General features: G+C 43.7%; 1 protein-coding gene across 1 annotated transcript; it reads left to right on the top strand.

Annotated features, from left to right (window-relative positions):
- Window positions 1-5,695: 5,695 nt before the first annotated feature.
- On the top strand, window positions 5,696-19,861 carry HHEX (hematopoietically expressed homeobox). Its single transcript, XM_083363578.1, has 4 exons — window positions 5,696-6,103; window positions 13,107-13,285; window positions 14,524-14,574; window positions 15,739-19,861. Exons 1-4 carry the CDS (start codon window positions 5,752-5,754, stop codon window positions 15,967-15,969), a joined length of 813 nt encoding a protein of 270 aa, XP_083219704.1. The 5' UTR covers window positions 5,696-5,751; the 3' UTR covers window positions 15,970-19,861.
- Window positions 19,862-20,324: the final 463 nt, after the last annotated feature.

A 20,324-nucleotide genomic window follows, 5' to 3' on the forward strand; every position in this document is an offset into this window, starting at 1 on the left:
ATTATATTGCCCAATTAGTTGATCATTTTGTCACTGCAGTGCGTGCACATGAGCATACACCTGTGCCTTCGTTATTCTGCTTTTAATTTGAGGTGGATTGAGATGGTTAAGGAGCAAAGCTGATAAAACAGCAATTATAGGAGAAAGTCAACACGATGAGTTGGCACCACCTAGTCAGGTGGATTGTTTGCTCTGGAAAGGAAAGGAGCCAGTCTCTGGACAAGATAGGACCTAAACAGCAAAGATAAGAGGCTTCCTTTTTTTGACAGAGGCCCCTGAGCTGGAGTTAAAATGATCTTAACAGATAAACTGGCATTCTACTCTATAAATATGTGAAAATGACTATCTGGAAAGACTGGCCATTGATTTGTGAAAAACAAACAACTCTTTCACCCTCCTTTTTTGAAAGTTTAGAGCAACTTGGCAACTTTAAGATGTGAGGACTTTAGGACTTTAACTCCCAGAATTCCCCTTTAGTATCCAAGTTAGTGTGATCTAGATCCACAGATTTTATACTTGTAATGGTAGATCATAGCTGTGTTTATTTTGTTTATACTTATATATTGTGTTTGTCCAAATCTACTAGTTTCTTCTTTCTGCAGAAAGCAATACAGGTAGTCCTCGACTTAGAACAGTTCATTGAGTGACCATTTGAAGTTACAACAACACTGAAAAAAGTGACCTATGACCGTTTTCACAGGTTTTTGACTGTTGCAGCATCCCCATGGTCACATAATCAAAATTCAAACACTTGGCAACTGACTCATATTTATGATGGTTGCGGTGTCCTGGGCTCATGTGATCACCTTTTGCGACCTTCCGACAAGCAAAATCAATGAGGAAGCCAGATTTATAGAGCTTGTGGTACTCAGTTATGCAGAGATGACCTGGCTGAGGAAGCTGATCTCAGAAACTAGAGAATGAAACATAGGTTCTCCCACATTTCAACAGAATAAAGAAAAGGGAGGACAAATGAGGAAGTTTAATTTAGGCAGAATATAATTTTTTTATAGATTTCAGTATCCAGTAGAGCAGGAGATATTGAAACTCTCCAGCAGTCTTCTATTTAAAAAACCACAACTGTTCAATTGTTCTTTGAAGTAGTTTGATTAGGGCTTGTTCACAGAATGGGAAAGTAGGGCAAAATGAATGAACCTTTATTGTCCAAGTACAATCATGTATACATTCGTGCCCCCACCCCCAACTTACAGTGACACAAACCCTCCATCTTATTACACCACATGAGCTAATTGCACAATGCACCGGCCTATGCATAAAGTTTATAAAATTATTTCCCATTCAAAAGCCTAACAGCCCATGGATAAAAGCTGTTCTTCAGCCTGTTGGTAAGGCTGGCTATACTCCTATATCTCCTACCTGATGGTAGGAGAGTACCGTCCAGGGTGCGAGTCATCCCTGAGAATTTTCCTCACTCTTCCAAATCACCAAACGTGAGGAACAGCGAAAGGCTGTATCAAATAATCAATCCCGTACAATATTTCAAGAGAATTATATTTTAAACGACCTAGCTTTCTCAAAGTAACATTTCCCTACAGTTGGAATTAATCGGATTCGAACTTCTAGAAGGCAAAAAAGAAATGGCGGGAAAGGGTTGGGCTGCAGCGGTGGTGCTATGAAAAAGGCATTTTTATTCTGGGCGGCCCGGAAAACTATCCTTTCGCGCAAATACCCCCAAATGCGTGATTTGAAAAGTTAATGGAAATTTCAATAAGATAAGGGGGGCTGAAAATCAACGTTTCTTCCTGCGTCGATTTAATTCCTATTTCTCCGCGCGGACTGCGACGGTGGAGAAGATACAGTAGAAAAGAGATCCGGCTCCGACGCTGAGGCGTGTTATGGGTTTTCTGACTAACGTAAGGCATGCTAAGTAATAAATCAAGCCGCACGTCTAACGCTTCCAGAGCAAAATGAAGGCTGATTTCTGAGGCGGGAAAAAAAATACGCGCGCTCCGCCTTGAAAGACATAAAGCGAGAAAGCAGATTTAGGTGGGGACTAAGCAGGCAGGAGCTAACGGAGCCCGTTCCGTAGTCGTCATGTTTTCCCGAGGCTTTGGCTGCGGAATGGTTAATTGATGAATTAGCTCTCTTTCCCGTTTTTATCGGCAGATGGCAGCACCAATATTGGCCACCGAGAAAGCTAAGCGGGGTCCGCCTAGGCCTGGGGACTAGGTAGACCAGGGGTAGGCAACCTCGGCTCTTTTATGACTCATGGACTTCAACTCCCAGAATTCCTGAGCCAGCATGGCTGGCTCAGGAATTCTGGGAGTTGAAGTCCATGAGTCATAAAAGAGCCGAGGTTGCCTGCCCCTGAGGTAGACCCATCCAGGTCTTTGCAATTCCAGGCAGGAAAATAAAACCCAGTCCTCGAAGGCATCAACCCTTTTCTATTTCATGCCAAGAATGTGGCAAGGATGTCTCCAGGATGGTCATCAGGAATCATTTTTTATTTTATTTTATTTTTTTATTTTATTTTATTTATTTTTAATTTTTATTTTATTTTTTATTTTAATTCCATTTATATATATTAAGACTCAGGGCGGCTTTACAAACTGAAAGGAAATGTTATTCTCCACCCTACAGAAGCACAAAACAGATCACTCCTCTCTCCATTTCTTCCCACAACAACCCTGTGAGGAGGTAGGGCTGAAAGAAATTGATTGGCCCCAAATTACCCAGCAAACCTCTATGACTTAAGATGGCCTTGAATCTGGACCTCCCAAAATCTCCCAAATCCTGATCTAACATCTACTACCCCTGCTCTTCTACTGATAGAATAGCAATGAAGGCAGGCTGCGTATCTGGGGAGGGTGAGGGCTTACGATTACAATGAGAGAAAATGCACCCTTTGCACCCTCCAAACAGCAATGCTGAAAAAGCTGAAAGGAACCCCTCTCCAACAGAACTATCTGTAAATTTATCTTGGTGCTTTCTGATCTGTTTACTTGCAGACATTTCATTACCAAACTAGGTAACAAAATCTGTGCAAATGAGTATGGTTTTTGCTCTCTGTTTATATACAGAAGCTTACTACCCCAACTCCCCACCCAAAAAGCAAGGCATCTGCAGGAACCGCTTTGTTTTGTGCCAGAGCTTGAATTGGATATTCAGCCAGATCTATCTGAAAGCAACTGGGTTCCCACCACACCTTGAATCCCACAACAGCCACCTTTAGGCTACCATGTTGTGTAAACCTCATCCCAGCGTGGCTAGTTTAGTGAACCAGAAATTTGGGTAGAGTATATTGGGGATAGACCTGCCTAGCAAACTTCATCTTAATAAAGACTTTGAAGTTTTGGTGGATTCTACTAGAGGAATTTCCAAGCCAACATGTATTTCTTAATTCCAAAGAAGAAATTGACTGGTCCAACAGTCTACATTTCCTGACCTGGAGGCCCTTCAGTTGTAAAGGACTACAACATATCTAGCCTGCTAAAATCTAGAAGCCTGGTATACTGTATAACCTCCAAGAGGTAGAGTATTCTGTCTCTCTTTGCTGCCATCCAGTGGTCATCTGGATTTTTACAAGCCACTTCTGGTAACCCTAGCCTCTGTCCCACCCGTTTAGAAGCTGCAACTGTGGAAGATTGGAAAAGGCAAAGCTGTGATTCCAGGATGTGTATAATCAGATCATCTGTGCTGGATGGCATTATTGCCAGTTAGGCAATCAGACAACTCTGGATAATTCAGGGATTAAACTCAAATTTTGAGGCCAAATTTCAGGTAAAAGAGAGTCAGTCATACAGATTGTTTTTAAAGGCACAATAACTGTGGTCATGCCCATACATCCACAGGTCAGTTAAAAAATCTAAGTGCCCAGAATCTTTGAGAGTTATGTGGCATATAAATTTAATGTCAATGTATTAGCACATATTCGATTGATTTTAACTTGTCTATGCTATTCCAGTGGTTTAGGATGGTGGATAAATCCTGTCTGTTAAGCTATGTTCAGCATACCTAGGGAATAGTTGATATAGGAAACAAATTAAGCCTTTTCTGTGAATGCAACTACTGAGTAGAATTGTGTTCAACTGTATTTTAGCTTCTGAAAATCCAATCCTGTGCTTAGTTTGGCGAAAGCTTAGAAATTTGGACTGGATGAACCATGATTAACTTAACCACAATAATTGAGTTGTGAGAAAGAACACTCCAGAGGTTTAAACACAGGCTTACCAAAAAGCTATCCCATTATGCTTTAAACCTTTGCCTCCAACTTATCAAATTAGCCTTCCCAACCTGGGTGCCATTTGGATTTGCTTAGGAACTCTGGAAAGGACCGTTCAACAAGTCCAAGTAGAGACGTTTGCTCTAGAAAAATGCATTTGAGTGAAACGGGGGGACGAAAATCCTTCATTTGTAGAGCTAAACGCATCCTTCACGTGTCCAGAGCATCCCTAGTTTTGCAGATGGTTTTAACCTCCCTAGTTTGGAGATGGTTTTAAAAACAGGGGTTAAGTAAATCGGGCGGAGAGAATTGCAGAATACAACTATTTTCCTTTGCATTTAACCAAGGGGGCTTCGCGCCTCTCCCTGCACTGGGGCATTGGTGGGAAAGGGCCCGGGGAGCTGGGGGGGGGGGGGCGAAAATAGGAAGAAGACCTCTTTTATTTTTGCGAGTAATCAAAACCAGTCCAGAAGCCTTTCAGGAGAGGAACTGGGCGATCTCGTGGGCAGTGCTCTTACACTTTTTTTCCTCAGGACAGCTTCCCACTTTTTAAAAAAAATATAGAGGACACCCCCCAAAAAAAAACAGGTTTGTGTTTGTAATGGGTTATGTTTATCATATTTACCGTATTAAAAAATTGAAACTGACGCATTGGCTGCCGCTACCGTCTCTCAAGATGGGTTGGGATTTTAATACTGTATTAGTTTTTTAACATAGGCTTGCAAATCATTTTTGATTTCGCCGCCCCCCTGAGAGGGTCCACGCCCCCCTGCCCACAATAATAATAATAATAATAATAATAATAATAATAATAATAATAATAATAATATAAAGTTGGAAGGGACCTTGGAGGTCATCTAGTCCAACCCCCTGCTCAGGCAGGAAACCTTATACCATTTCAGGCGAATGGCTGTCCAGTCTCTTCTTAAAAACCTCCAGTGTTGGAGCATTCACCACCTCTGGAGGCAGGTTGTTCCACCTATTAATTGTTCTATCAGGAAGTTTCTCCTTAGTTCTAGGTTGCTTCTCTCCTTGACTAGTTTCCATCCGTTGCTTCTTGTCCTGCTTTCAGGTGCTCTGGAGAATAGCTTGACTCCCTCTTCTTTGTGGCAGCCCCTGAGATATTGGAAGACTGCTATCATGTCACCCCTCACCCTTCTCTTCGTTAAACTACACATACCCAATTCCAGCAACCAACAAGAGTCCTAGGAATACACTTTAAGGCACCCCCCCCCCACCTCACCCCACCCGGAGTCGCCGGGCAGCGCTTGAGTCGGCCGCTGTGGATTGACGCCGCGGGACAGAAGAAAGTCGATGGGGTGGGCGGGGCCGGTGGGCGGGGCCGTCTCCATCGCCGGCTATCTTCATTGGTTTGACACGGCCCAGGGCAGGAAGCGGCGCTGCTCAGCGGAGCTCCCAGATTGAAGCCTCTGGCGTGGGAGGCGGCAGGGGCCCGTCGGTTCGCCTGCTCGGGGGGGGGGGAAAGCAGCGGCGGGTCCCGGCGGAGGAAGACGGGCCGGGGCCCGAAGCCCGAGCGCAGAAAGGCTCCCGCCTCTGCCGGACCAGCCATGCAATACCAGCCGTCGGGGTCGGCCTCTCTGCCCCCTCTCTACGCGCCCACCCCGATGCTGCAGCCGGTGCACCCGACGCCCTTCTACATCGAAGACATCCTGGGCAGGGGGGCGCCGGGGCCGCCTCCGCCCACCTTGCCGTCGCCCAATTCCTCCTTCACCAGCCTGGTGGCTTCCTACCGGACTCCCATCTACGAGCCGACGCCCATCCACCCGGCCTTCTCCCACTCCCTGACTGCCGCCACCTACGGGAGCGGCCCCTACGGCGCTGCGGCCGGCCCGCCGCTCTACCCGTTTCCCCGGGCGGTCGGCGATTACTCGCACGCGCTCTTCCGCCACGATGCCCTGGGTGAGTCTCGCGGCCCGGGGGATAGAGGAGGGGAGGGCCGAAACCGCAGCCGCCTGGCTCCGGGCTGGCCTGCTCCGGGATTAGGGCAAAGCGGAGCGCCGCCCCGTCTCCGCCGGCTCGCCTGATTTCCGAGACGCCTCTGACGCTCCGGAATCGGAGCCGTTTGCTCCGATTTATGGAGGCATTCGCAGAGGGGTCTTGAAGCGTTTTCTAAAAAGGTAGCCGTAGAAGAAGTCCTCAGATAGATGGTTTGTGTGTGTGTGTGTGTGTGTGTGTGTGTGTGTGTGTGTGTGTGTGTGTGTTTTGAGTAGGAGAAAGGAGCAGCGCCCAGCCTGTGCCAAACTCCGGAGGAGCCCCTCGGCTCCAGTGATTTATCACTTTCCACTTGCGTCCGCGAACGAAGCGTCGGCTGTAATTCCGGACCAATATATCGGGGGTCGAGGAATAGGGCATCCCAACTCGCGATTTGCGAAGTCGTCTGAAGGGGTGCCAACAGTGGCGGGGGGGGGGGCGGACGGGAGTGGTCCTCCAACCTACGGAAACTCGACTCCCATCAAGAATCCGGGTCTGTTGCTGCCTACTGGGAAATGAGTGTCAGGCTCTGCAGAGATCGTCTTGACAGTTGCTTATCTGTGGCTTCAACCGGAGGGCTACTGCGACCTCTGAGCTGGTGGGAAACACGCAAAAAGTATCGCGTTGCTGTTGTTGATAGCCAGCCTTTGCTTTATTTACGCCACGAACTGTAACAGACCAACAAATGGCGTAACTTTTCAGAAGGTCTGAAGGCGGGTTATCTCGGCATGTTTTCCTTCCTAGCCCTCTCTTCTTCCGACGGCTTTCCTTAGAAGTCGGCTTAGTTGAATGAGTGAATGAGTTGCAGCCGCGCACTTTCCCAATCTGGGTTTCCTCGGAAGCCAGCGTCATTGAGATGGTCAACTAAGCTGCGCACAAAGGTTGGAATGGAGGGTGGGTGAGTGCGGGGGTGGGGGGGCGGCCGTGGGTGTGGTGAAGAAGATCTGCTTTAACTTCCTATACACTTTGATCTGCGGGGGACCTGTGTCCATATAATTCATTTCTCCGCGGCATTCCCACCCCCAAATTAGGATCTAGTAATGGGGAACCTCTGGACACATCGAAAATGTTCTCAGGATTGCATTTTATCACTGTTCGTACCTTGAACAACAGCAGCTAAAAGCAGCCCATTAACTAGACTTTGTTTTGCACAAGTCTACATTCCTAGGAAGGGGGGAAAAACCATACCTATTGCCCCCGAATCCTCTACATCTCAACCCCTTTCCTTGAAAAATAAATCGGTTGAAAGGATGTGTGTGTGTGTTTCCGCCGTCTTCCCGCCGTTTCCTATGGCCCATTAAATTATAGGATATTCCTATTTTAGTCCACCTTAATACAAAATTCCAATTTAGGTTAGCTTAGAAATCAGTGGGTCGGGCAAAGTCGGAAACTTGGCTTAATTGAAAAAGCAGCGCGCTTCTATTATTCGCGGATAAAGCGCCTTGTGCGAATTGGTAATGTTACTCAGGGAACCCGCGTGGCTATGCACTGGGACTACAATGCCCATGCTGATTAGGATTTTAGAAATTGGGATCCCAGAACAATTGGAAAACCCCAATCCGGGTCTCCACGGATCTCCGGAGTTATCTTTCGGTCCATCACCCGGCCGGGTTCGACCTCGCGTCTTTGCGAGTCGCCCGCTTGGCGTAGAAATCGGTTCGTGCTGTCTGAGCGAGGTTGGCTGACCCCTTTCCGTTCATACAGGATATCTTGAGCTCTTGATAGGAGCAAATCTGGTTTCAGAAGCTGTAAAGTATTTTCCTGGACGCCCGGAGCTGGCTCGTCTCCGGGAGCCGTGCACGCTGCTGATTATTTTATCGACATCCTCAATACAGACACATTCAGGAAACACTCGGCTTCTGATAGCCCGGATCCGTTTTTCTGATATTGTTCATTTCCTCTGTGTGGGACGGAGCTTTATGACAGCTAAAATAACTCGTTGCTTCCTTTCGAGAAAAGAAAAAAGGCTGTTTGCACCAAAAATTGCTGAATGCCTGACGCAAACAACAATGCTGCATTTTCAAAGGCGCGGAGACACGACAGAAACCCAAAACCGAAGCGGGGGGGAAGGGGGCGAAGGGGAAGGCAGACCCTTTGAAACGTGCCCGCTCGGCCTCCTGCTTTCTGGCGCGACCGCGGGATCCCGGACCTGCGTAGTCAGTTCCACCCACTCCAGGGAGACTTCTAAGAGGTGCCGGATTGTCGTCTGCTCCTGTGGCCGCCTCAATGTCCTTTTCCTCCCAGGAACATCACAAGAGCTTCAGGCCTTCAAGAAATGGGGAGCGCCTCAAAGGCTACCAAGATTGAGGAGGGGGGAGGCACTACAAGCGTTCTTGGCTTCCTGGCTGTTTTGATGCTGGGTTAGAATTGTTAACGGAAACGGCAACCCACCGTCCCAGGCTCCCCAGCCCAGGAGGAATAAGTGCCACTGAAGTGGAAGTGCGTAATTGAAACTGCCTGTCCATGTCCCACGGGAGAGTCCACTGAGAGAGGTTGGGACCTGGAAAGTGGCACCCCCATTCCAATGGGACTGGTTTCTGAGTAGACTTCTATGCAAATGTGTGTGTGTGTGGGGGGGGGGACAACGGCTGCTCACAAGCCACAGATTAGGCAACCACATTATTTAAGCCCAGCATTTTGGGCAGCCCAGATGGGCGGGTCGATTAGTTCAGGGCATCCTGGAAATCAGAAAACTGTGATGAGTGGATGGAAATTAAGTTAATAAGAAGTAGGATTTGCAGGGAATCTAATCTCCTAGAAGACGTGTTCTTGGGGACTTGGATTTTTCTGGGGTGGTTTCCGGGTTACTTTCACTTGCGGATTTAGTTTGTGAATAATAATCTCCCGTTTCCCTGAAAAGCCAGAAGCTCGCTTCAGAATAAAACTCCTCCGTAGGTTACATAAGCTGCCTACCTTGCAGGGCGGTTGGTGAAAGGGGACGACCATTTTCATGTACAGAAAACGTGTGAATTCTCCCTAGAAGTATGGGATTGTGGCTCATCTCGGGGCTGTCGGGGCATGAGGACCCAAACCAGCATCTTCTCTTTCCCAAACCGTCCCCAGATTGAAACTGAAGCTGAATAGTAAGGATTTGCTCCCAGATATTGCTCACTTTTCCACACACAGCTATTTTAATTATTTCTAAAGGTAAATAAAACAGCAAAGCACGTCCATAGATTTCAATGGGATGTTGTCCTTAAGTGTGTTCGAGTCCAAGGTTAAAGGTTTTCAGTTTGCTTCCTTCCGTCCATTTTGTGTAGTTGAGGATTAATTAACTTGTTTTTTTTCTGAACAGAGATAATTTAACCAGGTTTTCTGGCATATCCATAAGGCTTTTGTGGAGAAGACACTGTATGAATTATATTTGACTACACTGATTTTTTTGAATCAGTTTACATCCATAAAACCAAACAATATATCTTAAGTATTTGCAAATATAAAATGTGTCAATGTGTGTATTCTGCTTTTTCATCAGTAATTCCACTCATAGATCTATGATTATACAAATTATCTATAAAGAGACTGGATCTTCTTTGGCTACTGAGTATTCTGCAACAAATATTATTGCTCTGTTTTTATTGCTTTGTTGATTTACTTCCTGGATTACATTATTTGGAAGTAAATCTCCCTTCTTTTAACCGGAAAAAAAGGCAAAACCTCGGCTAACCCAATTCAGTTTTATTTGCAACCCTAAGGCTTTCAGTAAAGGAAGCACACTATAATTGTGGTGTTTTAGCCTGGCATTCAACTCGAAATCGAGGAAAATCTCACAAATTTAAGAATAGATGTAAATTCTGAATAAATTGTGTAGCTTTTTGCAGAAATTTTAAGAGAATCGCTGAAGTCTCCACAACGTTTTGACACAAAAACGAATTACCAGAGAAATGCGATGGGGAGCGATCCTATGCCTGCCTCTCGAGGCAACCAGCAAAGCGAGAAGGGAGGATATAGGATTGCTATCTAGAGACGGAAAGCAGAAACCAGTTGGATATTCCTGGCGAAGTAGTTGTTTCTGTAAAGGAATTAGGCAGTAAAATACCAACAATAACGTTGCCGCACTTTATGCGTATTATCCTCATGCGCATTATCCTGAAGCTCTGTGCCAATTCCAGAAAGAAAAAAAAAACACGCTTTGTTCTTCTATGTCATTATAATTTTAAAAGGACAAAGAGAACCTTTTATTTTTTACTTACAAATATTGTAGCAGGCCGGGTGTGTGTGTGTGTGAAAATAATTTTCAAATTAAATTTCGTTTATTTGGCTAGCGGGACCAAAAAAAAACAACCCTAGGAAGGCGGCTGTGGATTCCCCCTCCTCCTTTTTATATGTCTAAGCGGCGAAGGTGATCCTCGGTGGTGGGGCGGCGGTGAAACCCCTTTCGGGCCGTTCGTTTAAGAGCCGAAGAGCCGCTAAAGCTTTGCACCAAGAATCTTTCTGCCTCTTGGTGGTTACGATCGTGAAAGAAAACAGAATACCTTGCCCCTCTTCGCAGACCCACCTGCAGGTTGATAGAACGAGCAGCCGCGAGCGCACAACGAAACCTCCATGTTTAGGAGCAATGTAGCTCCGAGGACTAAGAACGAGAATAACCCGAGAGGTTGGACGTATGGCAGAGGGCGATCAGCAGGCGGATCTGGCGCGAGAACTGGATCTGTTCTCCTTTGCGTGGGGGAGGAGGGCGTGGGCGCAATCTTTGCTTTCCAAGTTTGATGCCCGGGGTTTGGGGCCGTATTCGAGCTGCAGGGAGGAAGGCTCGGCTCTTTCTTCTCCTTTTGATTCACCAACAGGAAACACATTGGCGGAAATTCTGCCCTTGCCTTCTGCGGCCTGCTTCCAGGGTCCTCTACCCGCCAGCGAACGTCAGAATGGTAGAGCGAAGGCCGGTCGAAGAGAGAACCGCGCCGACTCACTGCGGCCAAGCCAAGTCCCGGCAGATCGGATCTTTCCCGCGAGCAACCCGCCCCCGCTACCAACCAGCTGTCCGTTATAAAGTCTAGTAGTCCGTCTGAATCGACAAGCCTGCATCTTAGCGGATGGACTTCGGAATTTGGGAACCCTGGCTGAGTTGAAATCCATTGTCAGCTTTGCGTGCTGTGGTTTTCGACCCCTTGAACCATTACAACTCCCACGATCCCTTGCCCTTTCAAAGCTGCCTGAAGTTGATGGAAGCTGAAGCACGTGGAGAGGAAGCAGGTTGAGTCCCCCAATCAAGAACACGGAAGCCTTCTCGGGACGCGCCCCCCCCCCCGCAACCATACATTAAATAAGCGCGGTTTGGCATACCGCGTCTCCTCCTGTGACACTTTGCTTCGAATCATACAGTTGGATTGAATAAATTATGAGCAAAGTAATAGGGGGAGGGGGAGGAAGCGAACACACACTCCTAGTAGATATTGCCAGAGTGGGGCTAGAAATTCAGGAAAAGACCTGCGCGGGATCGCCCAGTAACATCAGGACAGTGCTTGGGCCCAAAGGGACTTTTAGATCCGTTGGGCGAGGAAAGGGGACCTCCAATCATGAAGCTTGTTTCTGCTGAAATATTGTCGGAATCCGACTGGGAAACAACCTCGCAGCGGCAAAATAAGAGCTTTCTGCCCGTAAGCATCAGGTCTCTCGCGTTAATTAATTAATTAATTTATTTTAATCCCATTTCTATCCCGCCCTTCTCCGAAGACTCAGGGCGGCTTACAATTTAAGCGCAAACCAGCGTGCTTAGCAATAGCCTTCATTCTATGTATATGCCTGCTTATTAATGACACGTGTGGGCGTTTAAGGTACTATCAGGCTCGCTGGTGTACCCATTAAAGACACCCGTCTAAAGTCATCTGTCTTCAGCCTACAACACAGTCCTTTCAACAGTTCCAAGAAAGCTCCACACCCATTTGCACTACTTAGGTGACCCTGAGGATACAGATAAACCTCCAGGTGGCCTGAAGGACTCTCTAAAAGAATGCAAATGACCAGCTGTCTGCAAGGAGTATAAATCTTTCCATTTTTCTCCCACCATCCAGTCAGAGCTGAAGAAGTTTCTTGGATGAGAAGTGAAACAAGAAAGTCCAGTTGCCTCCTGAAAAAGCATCTTTGGGACTACCTGGCTAAAAAAAAAAAGCTACAAATGGGAAATATTTGCTATCCGAGCGGTAAACGTCTGCAGAGGTCCGACCAGACCTTCTTCAAAGCGCACGTGTTTATTACGATACACCTGTGGTCTCAAGTGAGGATTTTAATGCCGTTTGAGCAACTTTGGAAACAAACCTGTCAAGCGAAGAAGAGCTCTCTGGGACATTTCTGCCCCCCCCCCGCCCCCCAATGCCTTTTTAACGAAGCGATTGCAGAATGAAACGCTCGGATCTCAGCCGCTTCCTCCACGGTCACTCAGGGACGATGCCAAATAGCGCGGGCAGAGACCCTTCCTCCCTAAACGCCCATTTTGAATGAACCTTTATTGTCCAAGTACAACCATGTATACATTGAGATTGGCTGAGCCTCCCTTCGTGCCCCCAACTTACAGTGACACAAATCCTCCATCTTATTACACCCTGTGAGCTAATTGCACAACGCACTGGCCTCGCAAGTCAATCATGCATAAAAGTTTATAAACTTATTTCCCGTTCAAAAGCCTAACAGCCCATGGATAAAAGCTGTTCTTCAGCCTGTTGGTACGGCTGGCTATACTCCTATATCTCCTAGCGGAAGGCTATTTTCCCCCCTTCCTGGGCGCGAGGGAACTGGGGCTGGCTAGTTGTTTGTCAGGACTAAAAGATCAGCGTAATTAGGAACGAGCACTTTTCCCGAATTTAACCAAGGAAAGATAAGTAAGTACTCGGGGTTTGAGAAAGCGGAGTAGGCAAGCGAGAGCCCGTAGCGAAGGAAGGCAGCTGGCCCGGCCCTCCCTGGAGGTTCCTAACCCACCCTGTTGTGTCTCTTGCAGGGAAGCCGCTACTGTGGAGCCCCTTCATGCAGAGGCCGCTGCACAAACGGAAAGGAGGCCAAGTGCGCTTTTCCAACGACCAAACCATCGAGCTGGAGAAAAAGTTCGAGACGCAGAAATACCTCTCCCCGCCGGAACGGAAGCGCCTGGCTAAAGTGCTGCAGCTCAGCGAGAGACAGGTGAGGAGGCCGCCAAAACTTTTCCCGCCAAAACCTTTCCCGCCAAAACTGAGTTCGGGGAAACGGGCGTCTCCGGCGGAGGCACCCATGTTAGTTAGAAGGCGTCTCTTCCCGCGAAGAGCCGCCTTTGGTTTGGTTTGCCCTAAGAATGAGTCTGGTGGAGGTCGTCGCCTCGCCTCTGCCGCCCTGAGAAACGTAAGCGAGCTTTGGTCGTGCATGAAATCCCCAAAAGCTTGAACCCTGAGGGAATCTTGTCCAAAGTGGGATACACCCTTTACAGAGCTGCACAATATAATCTCTTGAGGTGTAGGGGGAAAATATTACAATGTCTATGATTATATTTTATTTAAAGCAGTGGGTTTTGGTAGGTGGGACCCCTTTCCATTCTTAAAAATAATTGCAGACCTCAAAGAATATTGACATATGTGGGTTTGTTGTGAGTTGCGAAGTCGTGCCTGACCCAGTTCCTCCAGGCCTTATATGTGGGTTACCTCTATCAATATGTACTGTAGAAATTAAAACAAATATTTGATTTTCTGGATCCTTAAAACAGGTCCTCAAACTACACTTTAAAAACTGCAGACTTAAAGCAAACCTGACAAGCTGTACAAATATTTTATATTAAGTATAAAGAATATACCAAATATTATGTAATCGGTGTGTGTATATGTTAGTATAGTAATGTTTAATTTATAAATAAGTAAGCATATCTATGTTGAGGTTAGTGCTTTTTTTTTACTGATAAGGTGTGAATCAGAAAAATTTGGAGAGCTTTAGAGTTTCCACTATGGTTTACATTTAATCCACAGGTTATTCACTTGAAAATTCTCAGAAGAGTTGCTTCCAAATTCCACAAATGCTACCCACTGCAGGCCTTATAAAACCACACTGATGTGCTTTTATCATTTGGAACACAGCTGTGCCCTCTCTGAGCAGGATCAATGCAATTACTGGTAGATCTCACTGTCATTCTGATAGGCTCTTTTTTCTTGCTTGAGAAAGTCTCTGGATTTAGGAACAAAAAGGGGATGGGGTAGAGAGAATTTAAATGGATGTCATTGCTCTCAAATTTTCTGCCCTTTCAGTGGGCTGAAACAACAAGACAGTGGCTCTCCTCAGGTTCTTAATACTGTAGACATGTTTCACTTACAGCGAGAACTTCCTGTAGACCAGTTAGTTCAGAAGTCACATTTGAATTAGGTTCCCTCCTTACTCTGATGCTACTTTATGTCATTTAGGTTAAGACATGGTTCCAAAATCGTCGTGCAAAATGGAGGCGCTTAAAGCAGGTAAGGGTAATGTTTCCTGCTTCTGAACCTTACTAGCTGTCCCCAGATGTACTTGAAGTAGATGAGAATCATAGGGAGTGCTTAATTATTTCAGCTTGCTTAAGAGGACAAGTGGCATTCCAAAACATTAATTTTGAAAAGCTCCTGAATCATAGCAACATTTGGTTTTGCAAAAGTTGTGGCATGTTTAGATATTGTTAGCAGCTTCCAATGATACATGCCCTCTGTTCACATTCAGTTATCGAATCCTAATCAAAATAAACTCCCATGAACACATTTCCTGGCCTCACACATTACCCTAAGCCACGATGTCTTGTTTTAACCATGCAATGATGAATGAATCATATTGGCCAAGATCACACATTGTAATAAATTGAAAAATGTAATTTGCAATTGGAAGGGTTATGCAGATGTAGCATGTTTAATCATAAGAAAACCAAGTACATTATGCAATATCGGTATCATTTGGGATTCACAATTTAAGATGCAGTTTCCTAATTTGAAACTATCGGTTGAGTTGAGTTCCCATGGAGCAGAACCAACCTAAGATGTAATTTGCATAATTTTGGTAGATTGCCTTTCACCCTTTTTATCTTTAACAATTCACCTTCTCAGTCATTATTTCCAAATCCAAGTTTAATTTATATCACTATAGATTTCTTGGTGTTTTCTTATATAAATATTAACAGATCTATTTCTGCTTAGCTTTCTGAAATCAGCCAAGGTCAGGAAGATGTTGCTGACCTTGGTTAGCTGAGCTCTTACCCTAATGTCTAGCTACTATTTTTATTAAAGAGTGAGTAGCTCACATGATTTTTTATTTCATTAATTTATATGCTACCTATCTTACTATCAGGTGATTCTGGGCAGAATATAATATAAATTACAGAATGTTAAAAGCATAGATCAATAAAAAGTTAAAACATTAAAATTAACAAAAAACTGAATAAAAAAGGATTAATATATAAATAGAGTGGAGGTAACATATTCTCCTCATCTACTAATTGCCTCCAGAATGGAACTGCCCCAAGCCAGTTGGCAGAACTAGGTTTTCAGAAAATTAGATTTCTGTAGTTTCCAAAGGAACCTTGAAATGGCCAATATTTTCTAAACTTTAGTGGTTTTCTCAGTAAATGATTCTATAACTTCTGTGTTTGTTCTCAGGAGACTCCTCAACCCAACAAAAAAGAATCAGAAAGTGGAGAAAGTCTTCAGACTTCCAAACAAGAAAATTGTTTGAGTTCCGAGATGGATAAGGGAGCTTCTCCACATAGGCCACAATATACTCCTTCACCTGTCTCCCAGGAAGAGTTGGATTCAGACATCTCAGATGATTCAGATCAAGAGGTGGACATTGAGGGAGACAAAGGCTATTTCAATGGTCCCCATCTGTAGCACTTGAAGATGGACTTTCCCTCTGTTTGCACTTTTAAGAGGAACTGGCTTGGCAAAAACAATCAGTGCTACAAAAAAGGTGTTTTCTCTTCTCTTTCAGTTGGATGGAGAAAGCAGGAAGGAATAACAAACTTTGTAAATAATTGTCATTGTGTTTGTGAAGAAAATCCATTTGATAAAGGAGTAGATCCTTTCATGACTGGAAGGGAATCCTGTATTTGCGTTCCTCTATTTGTACTGGGATTGATTTTGTATCCTACAGCAGAATGCTGCATTCTCCATGAATTTAAACATGAAGATCCTTAGACCACAGGGGGGAAAAATCACAACAGGGAACAACATGAAAAAGGAATTTTCTGATGTCTCAAGGAAAATTTTATTAGTTCTTGGGATGCATCCTTTTGCAGAGATGTGGATGTAATAGTAAGCAAAATGAAATCAAGAGTTTTTCATGGTCATGGGAGTGTCTTTCATGAAAGTACATATTCCATTAAAATAACCTTCCCTGAGGTATGGAAAATAATGTAAGAGATGTTTATTAGGTGTATAGCAAAAATAATATAGTATTAAAAGGAAAAGGAAATTTATTTTGGGTTGATTTGAGATACGAGTGGTCTAAGGAACTTAGTATTGGGCTATACTAGCCATGCTCACTAGTTCATGGTTGGAAGGGAGACGCTCTGTGGTATGTTCACTTATCATGCTTAGTCATAGGTTTTTGGTTTTTAGATCCTAGTTTGTGGGCTGTTTTTTATATATATAAATCCAACTACTGTAGCTTATTCAAGAACCCATGCCTAAAAACATGCCTTTGAATGAATTATGAATCCAGATTTTGTGAAATGATTCTACTTGTGTACAGTATTTTAGAACAAGGAAGAATCCCAAGAAGATCTTATTCACTAAGACATTATGTAGCTTGTTTTCTTTAAGCTTGGTGTGATCTATAAGTCATACTATAATGTGGTGCATGATTATAGATAATTAGAGCATGTTCAAAATCCTGGCTGGGTTCCCATTCTCTTTGTGGCTTAGAATCTTACATTGACACAGCCAGTGTGGTTTATATAGTAGAGCTTACTTGTTGCATGATTGCAGTGAATAATGGCTAAAGAATACCAGAGACCAAGAGATCAGAACTGAAGAAGCTTCTTGAATGAGAAGCAAAACATCTTCAAGGAAAAACAAACTCCGGTTGCCTTTTGAAAAAGGACAACCATGAGCTGGATGATTAAGAACCTCCACATACATTTACCAAAGACCAACAGACACTAACTTTGCTTTTTTCAAACTGTTACCTTCCAGATGTGTTGGGCTACAACTATAACTGTTCCCAAACCAATTCTGTAGCCCAATACTTCTGAATGGGCACCAGATTAAAGAGGGCTGCAGAGGATAGCACAATAAAAATATTACTGTGCATCTCCAACAGGTCTTTGTCTTTACAACTAACACTATTACATGTCTACTTAAGCATAAGCCTCATTAATTCAGTGGGATTGATATCCCAGATGTATATAAAGTTGAAGACTATTTTTTTAAAAAACTATTCAGTAGACATTTCATTTATTTTAATACATTTTAAAAATGTTATATGTATGCATATATAGGTGCATATGTATGCTCTTGAAGATAGGGACTAAAACAAAAGTGGTTACTTGCCCTTTATGTTCTGCTAACTACTTTTATATAAGGATCTGTTGTGTTTAAGTAAAGGTTGCCTACACATTACGTTCTGAGAGTCCAAAGAAACTCTGTACTTATTAGGCTAAGAAATGCTTACATAAAAACTTTAATGAAATTGACTTTGTAAATGTGATAGTCTATTGGCTTTTTATTTTGCTTGCACCTATTTGCTCGGCATTTTAAAGAGCCTGGCTCAAAAAAGAAGGCACTCTCAATTTGAGCTTTATCTTGCTAACTGCAGCCATGAAGGTTCCTAGGTAATGTTACTCAAATAGTTTGTCACTCCCTTCTTCTGGAATGATTTTACAACTTCTGCTCAATAGTGATGGAATTTCCAAACAGGTCACAAGCAAAACCCTTACCTAGTTGAAGATAATGAAACTATCTTATGGATATAAGATGATGAAATTTTCAGCAGTTGCATTTAGGGTTTATCTTATACCAAGTGATACTGCTAAGCCATAAAACTACAGTATACAGTGTTAATAGTGCCAATGAATTCTGGCATCTTGATCTGAGAGGTCTGTAAAATGATTGCATATGACCCTGGAACCAGGGTTTGCTGACTTAATGAGTTGTGCAAACCACAGTTTCTATGGCCAAAATAAACAATTTGCATCCTGAAAGTGGCCCCCACTGATGATTCACTTCATATGGGGGTCTAACACTCTGCAGTCTCCCAATATCTTGATATCACTGCTGAAATATGGTGGCAGAATAGGAGTTTTCAGCGGTGCAGTTTTTCCTTCTTCAAAATACAGGAAATGAATAGAATAGGAGGCAAACTTGTACTCATTTGCCCTGTTAAAAAGTTCCAATCTATTAAACATTCTGATATTGTCCTCTAAAATTAGATTATTTTGCTGCCAAATTTGGGTGACATAGTTTTGAGGAAGTGAGGATAACAAGCTAGAAACAGGATTTCTAGAGCCAGTTTGGTTTAGTGGTTAAGGTACCAGGTTAGAAAGCAAGAGATTGTGAGTTCGAGTCCTGCCTTAGCCATGAAAAACAGCATGGATATGTTTGCTGCCTTGAGTTGTTTGTGAAAATAATAATAAAGGCAGGATATAAATCAATAAAAAAATAAAAATAAGAGTACATTTGCTCCCAGAAGCTGCCTTTCCCATCCTTATTTCTACCACTGCTATCAGTTGGCTAAAAACAGGCCATTCTTTTGTTTCAGGGGGTTTTAAGAGCAAGAACAGTTTGATTTTCAAATTTCTCTGTTCAATATTCCCACCCTTAAACACCCCTCCTAACGATCAAAAAGGGCTGAAAAAATCTTGTAACTGGTCAATGTCCTGCAGTCTTCCACAACACTGAGAGGCTGAGTATGTCTCATGGCCCGCTGTTGATTCATGGCTTAACTTAGGAGTGCACATTCTCCCTATCCCAAATATTATTACAGTGCCTAACACTGGCAAAGAATCAGTCTTGTTTTACTGATAGATGAGAATATTTGTAGCTCAGGGTTGAACTGTGGGGTCCCTGGTGTTCTCTGAACTTGGTGCTTTTTCTTTTCTATTTCATTATCAAATTAAGTAACATTATCAGTGCTAGAAGGGAGTGGGGTTTGGCCTGTTACATGAAAAATCTACGTGTGTTGTGTCTTTGTACCTGTTGTACAGTAAATAAAATAATGGAATCTGTCATTGTGCAGAGCAAAAGGTACGGGCAAGAAGTCAGTTATTGTGTACACTGTCATAGTCTCTCCTGCTCTCTGGTGACCCCTAGGTTTATCTGAGGCCATGTGTGTTCAGATTTGGAGTAGCCACAATTGTTGGTCTGCAAGAACTGGAATTGGAAATAAAATTCTAATTTAGAAATTAGAAATAAAGATTCTAACTTCTGCAAACCAAGAATGTGTTGATTAATGAAAGGGACATTGTGTGCAACACAATCTCATCAGACAAATGGTGATATTCATATCAATTGCTGAAAGGTGATACCCATGACATCAAGACTTCTACTGACGGCTTGTGTTTTCATCTTAAAGAACCACTTGCAGTAGGTAGTAATATTACAATGCATTTACTCTTAATTTGCTACAGAAATTTAGCACATTGTATGGCCACAGCCAAAGAGTAGTATGATAGATACTGTGTTTTTATCCTTCCTGCTGCTATTTTTGTTACATAATTGTTTCATTTTTATGTTTAATCACAGAAAATTACAATATTGGATACTTCTGGATTAACTTGTGAAATAAAACTGGGCCAGTGCCCACACCAAGCAGTTAGTAATATTTTTTAAATATATTAAATATCCACATATTTCATGGCTCATTTGTAATAGATTACTTCCAAATATATTCAAAAGGAAGTATGTATTACTGTCTGTATGTGTAGCAGAAATCCTGGCACAAGTTTCTGGTCCTTTTAGTTTGACTGCTTATAAATGATAGAAAATGTAGAGATGGCAAATTTTGGGCTCGGTAAATCAACATTCCTTAGTTGTGTGTGTGTGTGTGTTTGCGTTCGACTCAGTGTTGATTCTTGGTGACTGGCTAGATTAGTCCCTGCAGTTTTCTCAGCAACATTTTAAAAAGTGGCTTGCCGTTGCCTTGTTCCTAGGGCAGATAGAGAGTGACTGGCTCAAAGGTATCCAGATGGCTTCATGAAGGCAGAACTAGAACTCACCTCTTCCAGTTTCTTCTGATACTTTTAAAC

The sequence above is a fragment of the Vipera ursinii genome (genome assembly GCF_947247035.1).
Source record: "Vipera ursinii genome assembly, chromosome: 5".
In the NCBI taxonomy this organism is placed as follows: domain Eukaryota; kingdom Metazoa; phylum Chordata; class Lepidosauria; order Squamata; family Viperidae; genus Vipera; species Vipera ursinii.